This window comes from Sapajus apella, unplaced genomic scaffold, assembly GCF_009761245.1.
Source record: "Sapajus apella isolate SASKATOON/1434 unplaced genomic scaffold, GSC_monkey_1.0 scaffold7, whole genome shotgun sequence".
In the NCBI taxonomy this organism is placed as follows: domain Eukaryota; kingdom Metazoa; phylum Chordata; class Mammalia; order Primates; family Cebidae; genus Sapajus; species Sapajus apella.
In genome coordinates this window covers 1,768,625-1,788,742 of record NW_022436947.1, presented here as the reverse complement: position 1 = coordinate 1,788,742, position 20,118 = coordinate 1,768,625, and the positions used below count along the sequence as shown (strand labels likewise).

The 20,118-nt window shown below is 37.0% G+C and overlaps 1 protein-coding gene across 1 annotated transcript in view; it reads right to left on the bottom strand.

Annotated features, from left to right (window-relative positions):
* KDM7A (lysine demethylase 7A) overlaps positions 1-20,118 on the bottom strand; it is an 88,227-nt gene that overhangs the window by 29,161 nt on the left and 38,948 nt on the right. Inside the window, exons 3-9 of the mRNA XM_032275632.1 lie at positions 17,988-18,105; positions 14,248-14,408; positions 12,286-12,427; positions 11,451-11,637; positions 9,473-9,635; positions 5,594-5,681; positions 4,282-4,388 (exon numbers count right to left, since the gene is read on the bottom strand). Coding sequence (XP_032131523.1) covers positions 4,282-4,388; positions 5,594-5,681; positions 9,473-9,635; positions 11,451-11,637; positions 12,286-12,427; positions 14,248-14,408; positions 17,988-18,105 — 966 coding nt within the window. The remainder of the gene's footprint in view (positions 1-4,281; positions 4,389-5,593; positions 5,682-9,472; positions 9,636-11,450; positions 11,638-12,285; positions 12,428-14,247; positions 14,409-17,987; positions 18,106-20,118) is intronic.

The following is a 20,118-nucleotide window of genomic DNA, read 5'->3' as shown; positions in this document are numbered from 1 at the left end:
TTAAAGATCTAAATAGAGATGTTCCATGTCATTTTTATAAAATTCAGTATTTATTGACATCAAATTTTGCCCAAATTGATTTCTAGAGTTAACATGTCCAAAGTAAAAATCTCCACAATACTTGTTTGCTTGCTTTTGGAAGAGTGGTGTCAGCTTGTAATGAGGTAACTCAAAAATTTATATAAAAATGAAAGGGAAAAGAAAAGCCAAGACATACTTGAAGGAGGAGGACCTACCAGATATCAATTCTTATCAAAAGGTTAATAAGATAGTGTGCTTGGTGGAGAGACAGACTGCTAGCCCACTGGAACAGGAGGGTGGGTGAGTATGTGTGTATATACCGCAGGACCTGCACAGATGTCAACACAAGATAAAGGAGAGTTGTGGTGTTTATGAAGAACAGAAAAAGAATGGATTACTCAAAATATGGTGCCGGGACAAGAGGATATGTATATAAAAGCAAGTGAAAATACACTCCCACCACCCACACACACACTCACACACACAAACAACAGTAAAAGCTTTTAGAAAACAAGGATATCTGCAAGACCCTGGGATAAGAAAAGAACCCCTTAAATAAGGCACAGAAAGCACTAACCATAAACGCTGAAAAAAAAAAAAAACTGTTAAAGAAATTTTGTCTTTCAGTAAAGAGAAAATCCAAAAAAACCTATACACGTATGAAAAAAATACCCCATTCCACTAATAATAAGGGAAATGCACATTAAAAGCACAAAGAATACTACTTCATATGCATAAGGTTTGCAAAAATTATAACCTAACAATATCAAGTACTGGCCAGAGCACAAAGCTTTGTGAACTCTCATGCCCTGCCATGGAAATGAAAATTGGAAACAATTTGGCAACAACTACTAAATTCTGTCTATGACCTGGCAATTGGGCCTGTTTTCTGGAGTAATTCTTGCACTAGGTGACAAAGACGAGAACTTCTTAGCAACATTTTCCATAATTGCCAAAACCCAAAAATAACTCCAGAATGTCGAACTGCAGAATCTGTGTCTGTGTGTGTGTGTGTGTGTGTGTGTATCTATTCACAGTATATTCATACAACAGAATAGCAATGAAAACTACAGCCACACACAAAAACATGAATGAATCTCACAAACAATGCTGAGCAAAAGGTTACAAGAGAATACCAGTAATTTATTCATATGAAGTGTGCAAATGGAGAAAATTATTTTAGTTTATAACACAGGTGATAAAACTGAAGAAAAGGATTATAACAAAAGTCAGGATAATGATTATGTCTAGAAAGGACGCAGAAAGGTGTAATAAGAAAGATAACAGAGCATTTCTAAGGTGTTGGCAAGGCTGTTTTTGCTTAATTTGGGTACTTTTTACCTAAGTAATAACAGCTTTATTCTTAAAACAGTGTGTGTGTGTGTGCGTGTGTATGAAGTGCATGTGTGTGAGCTATATAAGCAACTATTTTAATAACATAGTTTATGATGGTAAAGTATATATAAACACAAATGCCTTGAGTTTTTTAATCAAATTGTGATAATCTAAAACCAAAAAAAAAAATCTATTAGATGTGGTCCAAAACTCAGCTAGGTTGAAACAAAGGATTTCGATTCTGCACAGTGGCGAATTTCCTTACACAAATCCAAACTGGTTCATTGTTTTACTATTACTGACATCAAACACAGTAAAGAGTTTCAGGTGATTCAACCTCATTTAACCCACGATATAAGCCTTAGAACAATCTGAGAGTTGGCAAACAATAGACCTCAATGTAAAGTAAAAAGGTTAGGGATGACAGAACAACATAATTTGGGGTCACAAGACCACCATTCCTGTTTCAAGGATGAATGCTTAAAACAATGCCAATTGCTATAATAATCATTTGGGTTTTGCCTTGATGAGACTGGATTGAATCACTGATTGCCAGGTATTCTATACTAATCTGGATAATGAAATGAAACATAACAACCTACAAATACCCTTTTCTAATAATCCTTTAAAAAAAAGTCTTTAATGTATAGAGTAAAGCCTTCCATCAGACCTCAATGTTTCTGAACTTTCGACAGCCTAACACAAAGACTAAACAGTTCTAAGATGAAGTATTGCTCCTGTGGCTTCATGAGCAATGTCAAGATTTTGTCTTTCAGATAAAACTCTTAATTTGTTTTAAAAAGTTTTAAATTAGTTTTAAAAAGTTAAAGGATGAGCCTCTCTTAGACATTAGTGGAAAAAAAGATCACTGTGCATAACCCCAGGGGTACAGGCGCGCGCGCGTTTGTGTGTGTGTCAGGAACTTGGAGTCTTGGGACAGAAAGAAAAGGGGAGAAAGCACCCTGAACCAAGTATAGAAAGTTAAAGGATGAGCCTCTCTTAGACATTAGTGGAAAAAAAGATCACTGTGGATAACCCCAGGGGTACAGGCGTGCGTGTGCGTGTGCGTGTGCGCGCGCGTGTGTGTGTGTGTGTGTGTGTGTCAGGAACTTGGGAGTCTTGGGACAGAAAGAAAAGAGGGGAGAAAGCACCCTGAACCAAGTATAAAATTGCCAGCCTCTTAACCAGAAGGTTCAATAGTTGGGATTTATTTAAGTGTTCATGTCTGTCTAGGCTTGCACTTAAATAGGAGACTATAAACTCTATTGTCCAGTATTTTAATGAAAACTATGTATGGCAACTCTGCAGTCCACTGTAACATTCTTACAGCCAAGAAAAATATCTGGGATCACTGAATGTGTCAGGGATTCTTGATGAGGATTCATTTCTGGAGCAGAGACTGGTCTTGTAAAGAAAGGACCTGTCCCTTCCCACGCATGGGCTTCTACCTCCATCCCATACACCAGAAGCACTGCCAGGACATCTCTGCACTGTGCTGTGAGGTGGGGGGTTTAGGGTACATTGTTATATGAGTTTTATCATTTTAGTTCTGTACATCCTATCTTGGGAAGTAAAGTTTTGGTTATTTCTTTTCATTTTACCTTTTCTTCTTGTTTAACTTTAAAATGGAAAAAGAAGCAAATGTTCGGAATGAACTTTACTGTCTAATCTGTTTATGTCTATTCTGAGAATTGCAAATTATAATAGTAGCACTATTTGCAAACTGACTAAAAAAGCAGACAAACTATTCTCACTAGCACATGAGCATGAGAAGCAGACAATAGAAGCAAGTGACATCAGTCTCCAACTTGACTGTTCAAAGATTAAATTGAAATATTAAAACATCAAAATTCTATCTTTTAAAAATGTAGTTTTTAAGTTCAAATATAAAGACGTGTTCAAAAAAGGTTTTTTTCTTCAACTACAGAATCATTTCAGTTGGTCTGTATGCTAATGGATGACTTAAATACTAGCCAGCATAGTGTTCATAATGGTGATAGCACAGACATTACCTGATTCTCTCAGGACGTGAAAATTATTCCCTCTGGTTTGCTTGTTTTTCTTTTTTGTGTTTTTGAGACAGAGTCTTGCTCTGTCGTCCAGGCTAGAGTGCAATGGCATGACCTTGGCTGCAACCTCTGCCTCTCGGGTTCAAGTGATTCTCCCTACCTCAGCCTCCCAAGCAGCTGGGATTACAGGCACACATGCCTGGCTACTTTTTTGTTTTTGTTTTTGTTTTTTTGAGACAGAGTCTCACTCAGTCACCAGGCACCAGGCTGGAGTGCAGTGGCACAACCTGGGCTCACTGCAACCTCTGCCTCCCGGGTTCAAGCAATTCTCCTGCCTCAGCCTCCCAAGTAGCTGGGACTACGGGCACACGCCACCACACCCAGCTAATTTTTTTGTATTTTTAGTAGAGACGGGGTTTCATCATGTTGGCCAGGTTGGTCTCGAACTCCTGATCTCAGGTGATCTGGCTGCCTCAGCCTCCCAAAGTGCTGGGATTATTGGCGTGAGCCAGCGTGCCCAGCCTAGTTTGCTTTTTTAAAAGCAAATTTTAGGAACGTGTATTAGGTAAGTCTCTTGACATAAACTGCGTTTTTAAGAGTCAGGCACTGTCACATGCTTGATAATGTCTGCTGGCTTCTAGAGTACTAGATGGAATGAACATTTCTAATGTTACTTACGTTGTTCTGATCCAAGCATTTTATAACTAATTTTAAGAACATGGATTGTCAGGTTATAGACTAGAGACTCTAACTTGCTGAAAAGGTTCCTGAATGGGGGAAACCATGTATTTAAAAAACAAAATAGGAGAGACATCCATACTCTACTATAAAAGGGACACTTTCTGTCAGGTGGCTATGAGTGAATTTACAAACAATATGCATCATATCATATAAAAATATGCAAATTGTTACTTACCTTTCAGGGTTTCCAGCAAGTTTTTGGCTACGAACCAACATATGGCTTCAAAGAAAGGGAATTTGAAAAGATCTGGTGTTTTTAGCCTTTTCTCCATCTCATAACACCTAAATGAATTTGAAGAAATATTTAATATTAGCATTTCAAAGTTAAATGAAAGTAACCAACCTGAAAATAAAATAAGCAGGTCATGATATATAAGACCAGTGAAGTGTTTTACATTTCTTAGCAACATCACATTTGGACAAGACTGAATTGTGATCTTATCCAGGTTCTAACTATCATTTGACGGTATACTAAAAAATTGTATTGAACTTCACAGAAGATCAAGATCATACCTTGGGATTTGTATCCTAGTTTTAACAAAAGAGATTTTTACAAAGGTTCTACTATAATAAATAAAAGTATGTGTCTTAGAAAACAGCTCCATGTGTAAGACAACAGTGCAATACTCACCCAAAAGTTTTCTTTAGGCTCAACTAAGCATTCCAGCTCAAGACCACATTTGGCACAAATAGCAGGAGCCATCCCTCCCTCAGGGACAGCTCAGATACAAAGAGACAAGATCCACACTTGGTAGGTGTGGGGGCTGCTTAAAGGCTTATGCCCTGTAAGAGCCACCATCTCCTGTGATAACTCCACGCAAAGATGCATAGCTTCTAGGGATCTCTATGAGTATGCCAAGTTACAAGAGTTACCACATTCAGGCAAATCCAAAGATATCACTTCTTACTAGGTATTAGGTATTTCTAGTTCTCCCAGTCCTGATGCAGTTTATCAATCAAGAATCATTTTTACCATAAGCATTGTTACCTAGTAAAAGTCTACACTCATTAGACTACCAAGGGAAGTGAGTTATACAAAGATCAAATTCTCACAAAGAGAGGAAAGAGCTATTAATCCTTTACCTGCAGCAAAATTAAAGCAGGTGTTTTGATAGCAGTCCTGACTTAGGGTTGCTTTTATTTTTTTTTAGCACCATATGTCACATCTGAGTCTGACCAGATTATGTTCATTTCCCTCACTGCACGAATAGCCAAAGGAGAAGACATACATTTTCATAAAATTTTGAAATTTGGGATGTTACCTGAATAAGTTCCTTTTTTGTTGTTTTAGATTTGAAATGCAAAGTATCCTCCTGGCAAAATTTTAATATACTACTGTTATTAAAAGCTCCTATTCCTAATAATATCTCAGGTACTATTTCCATGGAATCTCAAATAAAATATGCTATCACTTTTTTTAAGTTAAAAAAAAGAGTATCCTATTTTTAAAAAGGACAAAAGGTCATTTAAATGCAGATGACACAAACCTGAGCTGCATGCCAATGTTAAGGTTGTGCAGGAAGTTCCCCCCAAAAGCCATACAGTCCTGAGAAGTGAGCACAGCATGAATCCACCCTGAAATGGTTAAAAAGATAAAAAGCAGTGATTTTTCAATATGTAAACCAAACAAATATATCTACCTGTGAAGTAACTCAAAATATCAATCTGTTTATTTCATATTCCAGTACTAGAGAAATTAATGTTTATTACAAGCTATAGATTAATTTAATTATTTATTAAATGCCCATTATATGCTAGGCTCTGTGCTGAATTTGAGAAATAAGCTGAAGCTTTCTTGTAGTTGTTACTGTATTTGTCTTTTTGTTTTTAAAAATAGAGATGGGGTCTCCCTTTGTTGCCTAGGCTGGTCTCAAACTCCTGGCCTCAAGTGAACCTCTCACCTTGGCCTCCCAAAGTGCTAGAATTAAGGCATGAACCACTGTGCCCAGCCTGTTTTTGTTTTCCAGTTTAAAAACACAACCCAACTTTATATTCAAGATTTTACTATGAGACCAGCCAAACCTCGTTTGAATTAGAAAAGCACATTTTCCATTAGAGAACACTAGGACTGGTGGCACACTCCACATCCCAGTGTCGTCCTGAAATTACGTCCTGAAAGGGCTAAGCAGAGGAGGACCACAGGAGTCAATCTGAGACCTGACGCTGTAAGAAGGAAAAGGTACACTACCCGCATTTAATTATGAAGCGTTATGGTCCTGTAAATATAGGCGTTGCTGATAAAAATGATAATCTGTATTCCCATAAAAATGTTTACAAAGTGATAATCATTTCTAAGACATGACACCTAACTATTGAAAAAAATGTTGAGAGACTTGAAGACTTCACCAGAAATATATACTCACATATTTGTATGCAAATTAGCTTTTAAAATATACAAATCCCATTTTCTTTATATTTTTCATCTTTTGACCCCTCACTGTACTATAACACAATAACAAAAAAACCCTCAAAGGACTCACTTTCAAGTGTGCCCATTTCTGTGCTCAAAAGCACAAAGCCTTGAGCTTGACCTTGAAACCACAAATTAGAAGTCTGTGCCAACTACAAATCCTACACATCAGTGGCTCTCAAAAGCAGCAGTGCTGCCCGTTCAGGATGTTTTGGAACATTTAGGGGCTTTTCTGATTGTCACAATGATCTGGGAGCACTACTGGCAATCTGTGAGTGGGAGCCAGGAGTGCAACACAGGAGAGTGTTCCACACAAAATGAAATTGTCCTGCATTACTCAGGACTGTCAGCTTTTCCTGAGCATTCATATAGGTACAAAGCCTGTCCTATTAACTATCTGAGCCTAGAAATTAGAATTCTACTTTATATACGTGTGTGTGTGTGTGTATATACATACACACACACACACACACGCACGCACGCACACACGGTATATTTTCATGGTCTTGGCGCAATTTCCAGAAATACGAAAACTGTACTGTAGTTTGTTTGGAAGCTTGTCAGTTGCTAATTACCTTGGGTAAAAAAAAATCACATTGCATACAGCAGTGGTTCTCCAAATATAGTCCCCATCCCAGCAGCACTTGCATCAGCCAATAACTTGTTAGAAATCCACATTCTCAGGCCCACTCCAGATCCACAGAATCCAAACCTTGGCCATGAGGTCCAGCAATCTGTGTTGTAACCAGACCTCCAGGTGATTCTGACCCTCTGGGAAGTATCAGTACCTACACCAGTGCTACTGATAGAATTTGTGCTGCCACGGAGACACACCTAGATTGAGTTCCTTATGTAATTACCATTTCATTCTGTTCTCTAATGCTGCTGTGCCTAGGCAGGCACATACTGAAATAGTATTTCATTTTAAATAACCTTTTTATTTCCTCTTTATATTATAGTTAGGACATTAAATCTATTTAAAAAATTATTCTACGAATGTCAATTTATTATTTTGAAGAGGGTACAACAAAATACTTATTATAAAAGCGAGAAGTAGGAAGATTTAAGGGAGGGGCAGTCACAATGTGAATTAACCCACTCACAATGAAAATATGATACTTCTCTTGGCAAATATTCTGGTAGTTCTAAGGTACTTCTTCATTTATTCAACACACATTTAATATTATATACCAGAGGCAAGGCGAGAAAGCGGGGCTTGTGGGAACAGATCCCCTTGAACTCTACAGTCATGAGGGTCACCAAAACCAGCACACAATTGTCAAAACCACTGGTCTGGACAGTCTATACATTCATTCACATCTCAAAATGACAGACCTGATACCTATACTTGAGGCTACAGCTAAGACTGATACTCAGTCCTTTCTCTGAGGGTCTCTCAAGACACATCCTTTGCCTCCTAACTGTCTAGGGACAGCAGCCCAGATTCTTACAGGCTTGGTTTTGAATAGCAATGGAGAGCTGACCATAGTTCAGACTATCAAAATTAAAAACTTTTGTGCATCAAGGAACATTATCAAGAAAGTGAGCAGACAACGCACAAAATGGGAGCAAATATTTGCAAATCATATTTACTGATATGGGTCTAGTATAGAGACTATATAAAGAACGCTTACAAATTAAACAATTAAAAAAGACAGATAACCCAATTTTAAAATGAGCAAAGGGGGTTTGAATAGACATTTCTCCAAAGAGGGTATACAAATGCCCAACAAGAAAAATGCTCAGCATCATACTCATTAAGGAAATGTAAATCAAAATCATGAAATATCACTTTACATCCACTAGAATAGAAGGCAATTACAGCACTGGTGAGGATGTGGAGAAACTGGAACCCAAATACACTGCTGGCAGGAATGTAAAATGGTGCCATTTGGAGAAGAGTTCAGCAATTCCTCAAGAAGTTAAACCATGTAATGCAGCAATTCCACTACAAGCTATATTTACCCAAGAGAAATGAAAACATGCCTCCACATTAAAAACTGTATACAAACATTCAAAACACCACCATTCAAATAGCCAAAATGGGAAAACAACCCACATGTCCATCAACTAGTGAATGGATAAACGAAATACAGTAAAGTTGAGGACCCCTTATCCAAAATGCATGGCACCAGTAGTACTCAGATTCCAGATTTTTTTTTTTTTTTTTTTTTTGATCTTGGAATATTTGCATTATATACTTGCCGGCTGAACGTACCTAATCTGAAAATCCAAAATCCAAAATGCTTCAATAAGCATTTCCTCTTGAAGATCATGCAGATGCTCAAAAGGTTTAAATTTTAGAGCATTTCAGATTTTAGACTTTTGGATTAGGGATGCTCAGCCTGTATATCCTACAATGGAACATTACTGGGCCATGAAAAGATGAAGTACTGATACAGGCTACAACCTGGATGAGCCCAGGAAATAATATGCTAAGTGAAAGAGGCCAGATGCAAAAGCCCGCATGTCGTATGATTCCATCTACATAAAGAATCCAGAAGAGGCAAATCCACAGAGACAGAAGGTACATTCGTGGCTGTCAGAGGCTGAGGGGAGGTAGGAATGGGGAGTGACTGCTGAAGAGTTCAGGGTTTCTTTCTGAAACAATGAAAATGTTCTAGAATTAGATAGTGGTGATGTCTGCCCAACTTTATTAATCTACTAAAAACCACTGAGTTGTGTACTTTAGAAGGGTGAATATTATGGTATGTGAATTTTATCTCAATAAAAATAAAAATGGAGGCAAATGACATAAATACAATGCCAAAAGAAGTCCTAACTATAAAAGAAATTCTCTAAGGAACAAAAAGTAAAATGTCCAAGATCAGAATTATTTATTAACAAATGTCATAAAAACTACTTTCCAAACATGTTAAAGCCAAAGGTTCTAATTAAAAGCCAACTCCATGTGACTATCATTCATGGTGAGTAAGGGGTGAGATGAAAACCTTACCTGTAGGAACAAATAAGGTATGTCCCTGCTTTACCACACATTTGTAGCATTTATCCACCTTATCCCCAAAGAACACCTCACTCTGGGTCACAGATGAACTCCAAGATTCATAACGTGCCAAATTTTCATCTGTTGGCTTTATTAAATAAAAAATCTTCTCACCCTAAAAGGAAATATCATACTATTTTTGAAAAAGCAAAAGCCATACTTAGAATAGCCTACAATGATGCAATTTCCCAATACAATGATAAAATTGAGATAATTACCAGACTATTTTAGGTTCAAAGACATATTTCACATCGCTTATTAGTAGCTATTGCCCTCAGTAAACATTTTTATGTTTAAAGCTTCCCCTCCTCAACTGACGAGGAGTCAATAAAGTAGTGTTGAAGAAATAGCTGCAAGACAGGAGGGTAGAGAACCACAAACATCCCACTGACCTCCCTCACTGTCAAGCAGAGAAGTAATTATGTGTTGACAGGCCCACAGTCATCTCTGCAAGCTTTGCCCTTTCTACCAAGATCCACAGCATAATGATTATTTTTAAATAAGCTTCCTTTAATAAACTACTCCTTGCTTCTTCATGAAGAAAAAAAAAAACTGGAACCCAAGGACCCAGCATCAAATATAGCCCAGAACATTGCTGAGGCACAAGCATTTGATATAGATAAAGGCTCAGTTTCAATACCAGTTCTCTCCAATAGAACTTTCTGTGATAATGGAAATTTTTTGTGTCTGTGCTAACCAATACAGTAGTCATTAGCCACATGTGGCTACTGAGCACTTGAAATGTGCCTAGTATAAATGAGGAACTTAATTTTTAATTACATTCCATTTTAATTATTTAAATTTAGTCACACATGGCTCGTGACTACTGTTTTAAACAATGCAGCTCTAGATAAAGCAAGATGAACATAATTTAAAAAGAATTGGTTTTTTTGTTTGTTTTTTTGAGATAGGGTCTCGCTCTGTGGCCCACGCTGGAGTGCAGTGATGCAGTCACAGCACACTGCAGCCTCAACTTCCTGGGCTCAAGTGATCCTCCTGCCTCAGCCTCTTGAGCAGTTATGACTACAGGCATGAGCCACCACGCCTGGCTAATTTTTTTTATTTTTATTTTTAGAGACAGGGTCTCATTATGTTGCTCAGGCTGGTCTTTAACTCTTGGGAGCAAATAATCTTCTCACCTTAGCCACCTCTCAAAGTGCTGGGAATATAGGTATGAGCCACTGCACCCAGCCAAGAACAGGTATTTTTAAAGGCATCCCTGACTTATCCAACAAACTATCCTAGCCCAACATTAAGGCCAGAAGCAGTTATTACTGTAATTTTGCTCCTTCTTATTTAATTCAGGATATTTAATTAAAGAATAATTAAGGGAGAAAAGAATCAAAAAGAGACAAAAGGTTAAAAGAAACCAACTTAAAAGACGAGGGCAAAAGTAAATCTAATATAAATTTAAAAGTCATGGCTCTTCCATTACTTGAGATTTTTTTTAAAAATCACAACATTTGGCCAGGCGCGGTGGCTCAAGCCTGTAATCCCAGCACTGTGGGAGGCCGAGGCGGGTGGATCACGAGGTCAAGAGATCAAGACCATCCTGGTCAACATGGTGAAACCCCATCTCTACTAAAAATGCAAAAAATTAGCTGGGCATGGTGGCGCGTGCCTGTAATCCCAGCGACTCAGGAGGCTGAGGCAGGAGAATTGCCTGAACCCGGAGGCGGAGGTTGCGGTGAGCCGAGATTGCGCCATTGCCCCCAACCCGGAAAAAAAAGGAAAAACTTTTTTCTAAAAAAAAAAAAAAAAAAAAATCACAACATTTAAAGGCAAAGTGACAGGTCCTGGTTAAAAAGTAAAAAAAAAAAAAAAACTTCCCCCTTTACAAGTAGCATTTTTACAACAAATGAATATACCACTGAAAAACTAGGGCTATATGTTTTTGTCAGCGAGAGAACAAAAAATACCCCAGTCTTACCCAGAGGACATGGTACCAGACTGAAGTTCCACCGAAGTCAATGTGGAAATCGGTATAGCTGTCTTGAACTCCCATTAAGCAATATTTCTGAACAAATGGCTTGGGAAAGACTGAATCATCTGGCCAATAATTTTCCACCCAGGAAAGTTTTTTGGCTATATCCGGGACTTCCACCAATTCAGACATCCTTTTAAAAAACAAACATACACATATACACACACATTCACATCATGAGATTTAAAAATTCTTAAAAATTTCTTCTCCCATCTATACCCAAACCAAGTAATTAAATGGAACTTAAGGTTAACAACAACACTTAAAAGTTTAAAACACATCTTTTCTTTTCTTTTTTTTATTGAGACAGAGTCTTGCTCTGTCACCCAGGCAGGAATGCAGTGGTGTGATCTCAACTTGCTGCCACCACCATCCGTTCTGCCAGGGTCAAGTGATTCTTGTGCCTCAGCTTCCCTGAGTAGCTGGGATTACAGGCGTGTGCCACCACACCCAGTTGATTTTTGTTTTTTTTAGTAGAGGGAGGGTTATGCCATGTTGACCAGTCTGGTTTTCAACTCCTGGCCTCAAGTGATCCACCCACCTTGGCCTCCCTCAAAGTGCTGGGATTATAGGCACTTTGTGAGCCACCAAGCCCAGCCAAAAGCTTAAAATACATCTTATTTCTAAATACCTCTAAGCATCCCAATGTAAAATTTATAACATTGTTACCACTGGACAACTTTAGAAGTTACAACTATGTTTCTTCCTAAAATAAATACATCATTAAACTACATTTAGCTAACACTCAGAATGCAAAACCAAAATGCCCAGAACTACTCACTTTGTATCTGAAAATTCAAGGCTGATCACATTTAACACTTTTGGTCTGTTAGGATTCATGAAGTATTTAACATAATTGTGAAGTGTCATTTTGCTGTCTGCCTGCCTTGCCACATCAATGACATCTATCACTTTGTCACCACCTGCAGAGAAAAATTAGTCTTATTATTGGACTTCAGAGTTATATCAGCAGATGCTCTAATCAAAAATATTTTAACTTGGTATGATAATTAAACCAACTATAAAATTATGCAGCCTAGACAAAGATTTTTCCTATACTCTTAATTTCTAAAGTTCAACTGGACCTTTCAGGAAAACAGACAATTTTTCAGAGGAAGAGGAAAGCAGTAAGACAAGGCTGCATAATTTACACTGAACATATAAATGATTTGGCTTACAAAGCTTTCTGTATACCAGTGATATCTTGGCGTGTAGCTTATAATGACAAAAAATACATTATATTGGTATGTAGAAATTGTGCAACATTTTCTGGATTTCAGTTTTCTCGGGCATAAAATGAGGGGACTGACTGTTCCCTTTCACTTTTATAGCACCTAAAATATTCAAAGTCTACCATTTCAAAAAAAAAAAAACCAGACCACTCATTGGGGGAATTAGCATGCAATTTGGCCAGGATAATTTCTGCCCTCCTGATATTGTCTTCTAATATTCTCCTTCAAGAAAAAATTAGTAGTTAGGAAGCAAAAATCAGTTCACATTAGTGCCAGTGTCTGAAAGCCTGAGCTCCAAATTGTGATTAATTTACATTTTTCATATAAACCCATGAGGTGATGTTCACAGACCACAGCATTGCTACACTAGGAAGCATAATTCATTTCACAATGGACTATGGGATAAGGTAGAATTCAAAATATGACAATACTTAATCTGAAATAGAAAACAAAATGCCATTTTCTTTCTTTAATGCAACTTCATATAGGTTAAGAAAGTCTTGCTTTGTAGACTTCTTTATCTTCAGAAAGTAACACAAATTCTGTTAATGGTATTAAAGTGCTTTGCAGTACTAAAAAGTTAGCTATCAAGCAGTTTGAGCATTTTTTTTCTGCACATGTATCACACTAGCTATTTGTTTTGTAATTACCATCTATGCAAACAGGTTGAGGTAAAGCCTTAGCCTCATCCTCTAATTTATCAAATATTCAAATTTAGTTGAATACGAAGTTATGACATTTAGAATTCCTCAGTGAAACAATAATCAATGAGAATTGTCAACCAATGGCTCGATAAAGGGACAAGTTCTCAGATATTCCATGCTGAGGAGATAATGTAGTAAATATACAATTTTGAGTCAAAATAAATTTGGAATCTAATCTCAAATATTCTCTATTTACTGCTGACGAGGAATGACACCTACATATAGTCAGCTTTATCTGTAAATATCATGAAAATGAAATGACTGAAAATGTCAACAACATGGCAAGAGGTAAAGGGTTTCCCCCCTTATTTCTCAGGTCTTTCTGTCTTTTTGGTGAATCTGCAAAATCACAAATTAAGACCAGACATCATTAAATAGCAATATTCACCTAGTCATTACTCTAAAACAGGTTTGAAAATGTTTTACCACCTTTCCTCTAAGCAGCAGCAGGTCACAAAGCAGACTCCAGAAAACTAACTGTGCAGCTGGTATACTGGGATCTGGAAATTTTGCACCTGTATTCTACCAAACCAACCAATCCAATTTTCCAGTATCTTCCTTCCTGGTATCTATATCTATCCCTCAGTAATGATTTTCCCTAAGCAAGTATCAGAAAATGTAATGGCCCAAAAGAAAGCAGCAGGATGAAGCTGAGTAAATAAGAACAGGCAAAATGTGTCATTCTGTTTTTCTGAGCAGGAAACTAAACTAAATTGACATTTCTTCATTTAACCTTTAATATTACGAGGACTATCATTTTTACTTTTACCATGTTTTCCGAGGTACTTAAAGAAATTAAGTTCATACCTACATAACGTTCCACATCCATCACAGAAAATGTAGGTGGAGGGAGCCTGAGTCCCAGATCATCTAATTTAGGAACCATAATAGGGACATCAAATCCATGTTTCTCCAGATATCTTTGTGTCAGCTGGCTGCCATGCATCTTTACAATTATTTCATCGGCACTTAGGAAAAACATAAAGAATAAAAATGTCATTTTTATTGGTAAGTTCAGTTTTTAAAACATACTGTTGGTGACGGGTTAATTCATATACTGGATCATGCTGTATCAGGGGCTCTTAAACTATCATATCTCTTTCTTCTTCTAATGACAAATGTTTTATTAATCTCCTTTTGCTATCCTAAACAAGAATTTATAGATAATGTAGTGTACATAATTCAATACATATAATTAGAAAAATATATAAAGTGCTCTAAATGCAAAAAGAAAAAAACCAACCTTGTTTGTAGTGAAGTATGTACAAGTTGAGTATCTCTAATTTCAAAAATACAAACTCTAAAATGCTCAAAAATCCGAAAAAAATTTGAACAATGATATGGTGCTCAAAGTGCTCATTGGAGCATTTCAGATTTTCAGATTAGGGATGCTCAGCTGCTAGGGATAATGCAAATATTAAAAAAAAAAAAAAAAATCTGAAATTGTTTCTGAAACACTTCTGGTCCTTGGCATTTTGGATAAGGGACACTCAACCTGTATTTCAGTATGTTAACTACACCAGAAGACATAATAAAATAATAGGATGCTTAAAACTAGTTGTAATGAATGGTTAGATCTAAGTGAACTAGAAACATCAGAAGCCACTTGATACAAACTGCATAGGAATTTTGGAGAGCAAAAAAAGGTAGAGTGTGCATTCATTAGACTAAAAACTAGTCAAGCAAGAACGGTGACTCACGCCTGTAATTCCCAACACTTTGGGAGGCCAAGGTGAATGGATCACCTGAGGTCAGGAGTTCAAGACCAGTCTGACCAACATGGTGAAACCCTGTCTCTACTAAAAATACAAAAATTAGCTGGGCATGGTGGTGGGTGCCTTTAATCCCAGCTACTTGGGGAGGCTGAGGCAGGACAATTGCTTGGACTGGGGAGGCGGAGGTTGCAGTGAGCCAAGATCACACCATTGCACTCCAGCTGAACAACAAGGGCAAAACTCCATCTCAAAATAAAATAAAATAAAAACTTGTCAGATTTTATCTGACTATAACATTCTATACAACTATCTCAAGTCTGATGGAACACTGAACAATTAATTCTTGTTCTGCATATTGGAACATGACTAGCATCCCTGGTCCCTCCCCACCGAGACAAGTGTCCACAATGCTCCCATTGACAACTACTGATTTAAATGACCTGTTACAACCAGTTATTTAATAAGTCTTAATATCAGGTAGTGACTTTAAGCCAAGAAGGGTTGGACTTCCAGCTGCCCTCTCTAATGATCAACACTGATATGCATTACATTAACTTAAGTGTGGTTTGTCCCTTGCCTACCAGATCTCTTCCAATGGGACATTCTAGATTTTATCTTCCAATTGCTCGAAGGATACGGCTGCTATACATTAAGTGCATCACTTGCCTTAAAGGTTAAAACACAATAGTCTCCACTTACACAATCAGATCTTAACTGTAGGATGTCATCTCCTGCCTAGGTGGCAAGAAGACAGGAGAAAAAGGAGATGCTGGTTTTCTGAATTACTGGACTCCGATCTCCCAATCCTCTCAATAAGGCAAGGGCAAGTCTGAGGCCTAAGAAAACTGAGAGTCCTTTCCTAGATAGTCTTTTAAGTGGATGGCTTAGATCTTCTTCATTTGACTCATCTACTAAACTAGAACTCTGTATTACCTTTTAGTTTCCCCAGTAAGCATCCAAAATTGTCCCTCCTTCCCCCAACCTCTGAGGATTAAATAATTCCTTCAACATCTAAGGGAGAACTTTAAATAACGTTTATTCCCTGATCTCAAATGTTTGGTGTTTTACTTCCCCTTTTGATCAAACATATATAATGACAAGTGTTTAAAATATAGGTACAACATTTTTTGCAGGAGGAAAAACTGGAGACAAACTAAACATGTATCATGTGGGGATGGTTAAGCAAATTATAGTATCTACAGATTACTGCATACTATACAGCATTTAGGGAGTGAGGTAAATCATGCATACATATGGAAGGATATCTATGAACTATAATAAAGAAGGCAAATTGTACACTATGCATAACACTATTTTATTTTAAAATTATATATATCCATACATCCATATACATAAATGTTTTAATGTTTTTATGTAGAAAAGGGTCTCAAAAAACTTATACTAAGTCTTAAAATTCACTTTGTTGTATACACTTCTATGTTAATCGTATCAAGTATGTGTAATTTAGTAATTATTGTTACTGTACTATCGTTTTAAATGTTGCAAAGGTTTATGGCGTTAAAACCCAAACATCCTGAACTAATGGTAATTACATTTTGGACATATGCGATCATCCCTATAACCTGTTCTCATTTGTGGTCACTGGCAGTAAAGTCACATAAATTATTAGGCCAGTGTTTTTAACACTACATTTTTGTGTCAGAAACCTATTTGAGGAAAAAAAAAAAGAAAAAAAGAAAGAAAGAAAGCTATAGCTCCTCTCCCTGAGAAATGCACACTCCCAACTGACATGAAATTATACATACCACTTTAGGGAGCTCACAAACCTGTCTTAGGCCCACCAATGGAACCAAACTGAAAACTTTGGACCTAAGTGCCAAACCAATCAAGCATGAGACAATAAAAAAGAAAACAAACAAGCAAACATTTCTCCTACTTGGAAACTGATTAAAAAATATATATATATATTTTTTTAAGAATAGGGTATTTAACATCACAAAAATCATGTGGGAACACTACATTTTAAATATGTGTTCTTTCTGTCTCTTGACAGACCTGAGGGAGCCAACAGTAGATGCTTATCATTGTATGTTTCTGTGTAAGGGACAGGGGCTAAAGAGGAATTCTAAAGACTGAGGAGAAATAGCAGGGGTTTTATCATTTCAGGATCTGAAATAATTTCATAATAAGCTGCATGTGATACTGTGATTTAAATTTAAATTGAGCTTCCCCTCTTTAACAAGCCTGGCTATGATCTTGTGTAAAAGCCTATTAAGCATTATCACTTTAAATAGATGTCAGGCAGTGAGTAGGAAATGATCTAAATTAGCATGATTAAATGCTTTATTATGCTTTCGGCTGTCTTTGAGCAAGACAATTCAAATATATTCCATTATTTTTAAAAACTAAAAAAGCCCAGTCTTGCAGTGGTTGTATGTGTTTCTGGTGGACCTAGGGCAGAGATGCATATAAAAGCAATGAAGAAAAAAAGAGTTGGGAAACAGGAGAAGGTGAGGCAAAAGAAAAAAATAGGCAGCAGCTGCATATTATAAGGAACTAAGTGCTGGGAACAACTCCCTTAGATTAGTGTATTTCAAACTTTTTGGACCGTGACTCACACTTAAACGTTTTTTACAGGGTGACCCAGTGTGCACATACACATAACGAAAGTTCCATGAAAATATGCTTACTTAATCCTGCTACTTGGAATGAACTGATACTTTTCTGTTTCATTAAGGAAGAAAAAATGGTAAAAAGCTGGCTGAGGACGATAATGGGGTACAGCCTAAGTTTGAAAACGTTGCCTTTAGGTAATGTCACTGTATCAGATGACATTCTTACATTTTCTTTTATCGGAGTAAGTTTCCATACCTTGGGAAGACTCGAGAACGTAATTCCTTAATGAAAGTTCTAGTTCCAGCTTGCACAGGTTTGGAACCATCATCAATTTCTGTGTAGTCATGCCTGTGCCAGTTCCTCCTCTTCTTCACTGGATTTTTAGAAGATTAAAAAAAGAAAATGATTTTGGTAACTCGTGATACTATGTGCTTTATAATCATTATGTTTGTCAAAATCAGCAATAACAATTCTAAGTACATTAAAAACACTCAAGTTTTTAATGCGGTTCGAGGCCCGAGAATTTTGCTTAATGTAATGCTGCAATTACAGACAATTAACTGTGGATTAAAACCTACTCTCTTTATTTCAAAATATTTAAAATTAAATCAAGGAGTTCAAATCAGCAGTGAAGCCTTTTATAATGTCTACACTTATAGATAGTATACAATTTCCAAATTATATGCAATTATGATTTTCATCAGAATATTAGGTCCTAATATGATTATCCAGACCATCCAAATGGTCTTCTCAGGACAGGGCGTTTTATCTCACATAAGAAATCTATTCTAATAGCATAATTCCTTCTTTTTTTTTTTTTGAGACGGAGTTTCGCTCTTGTTTACCCAGGCTGGAGTGCAATGGCGCGATCTCGGCTCACCGCAACCTCTGCCTCCTGGGTTCGGGCAATTCTCCTGCCTCAGCCTCCTGAGTAGCTGGGATTACAGGCACACTCCACCATGCCCAGCTGAATTTTTGTATTTTTTTTAGTAGAGACGGGGTTTCACCATGTTGACCAGACTGGTCTCGATCTCTTGACCTCGTGATCCACCCGCCTCGGCCTCCCAAAGTGCTGGGATTACAGGCATGAGCCACCGCGCCCGGCTATTCCTTCCTCTTTCATGTGAAGACTTACTCCCCAAATAAGCAGTTACACTGACACAAAGAAGAGCAGGTGACTGAGTCATAATTAAAGAAAGATGGGTAGGATGACAAAATAAATAACCTCATTATTCACTCCAACGTTAAGACCCTGTAATTCTACAGCTCTGGAAGGCTATGACCTTCAGTAGTCACCACAATCGAAATCGGAAGACTTGGATTTGATTCCTAGTTCAGCCAATAGCTTTCTCTGCAACCTTGGGCAGGTCACTTAACACCTCTGGAGACTCCTCAATGTAGGAATGAAGGGATGAGTTAAGTCACTAAATTTTCAAACTGTGTGGAAAAACCCTTCACAAAGGGGAGATAGAGAAAAAGCCAAGGAATGATCTCTGGACCTCATTCCTCTTTCGACTAGAGTGGCACCACCTACAGCTCTTGTGCATTCTATAAATGTACAATTTCAGTTTTAAATCTGTTTTTTTTTTTTAAGTTTGAAAATTACTCTTAAGCCTAAAACCTCCAAGATTCTGGAAAATGTACTGACGTCTGTAACTTATTTAGAAATGCATTCAAAAACATAAGATGGGTAGACAGAATAGTTACATGGATAGACATGTGGTAGAGCATGTAATGAAAATGTTAATAGTAGAATCTAGATGGTAAGGCTTATAGGTGCTTGCTGTAAATTTTTCCAATTTTTCCTATATGTTTGAACATTTTCATAACAAAATGTTTTGAGGAAAACAACTTTTTGATTCCAAGTTATTTTAAACCTTTCCCGCCTTACAAAGATCATAGTAATACAACAACATTGGGTCTTCATGTGGATAAGGAGAAGTCACAATAATTAACATAGGTAGAAATCAGGCTTATTCCTAAGAGTCTAAAACAAGATTCCCAAGTAACTTAGGGCAGCCAAATCTTCAATATGGAAGAGGGTGAGTCCCATTAAAAAAAAAAAAAATCTCACAAGAAAAATTTAGAATCACAAAGCAAACTTCCTAGGAAATTCCACTAAGGCATCCTTTGTGTGTTATCTTTTCTCATTTAAAATCACTCCTAAAATTTGAGGGTATTTCATTCCAGATTTTTCTACTATATATAGATACATGACTCCATTTTATTTTCAACTGGGATCATAATGTTTACCCTGCTTCTATCATGAGCATTTTCTCCTTATTAAATATTTAAAACCAATTTAAAACAGACTACAATTTTAACATGTAGATACATCATATTACAATCATTTTTGATTCTTAAGCACTTAGTTCATTCTGAATCT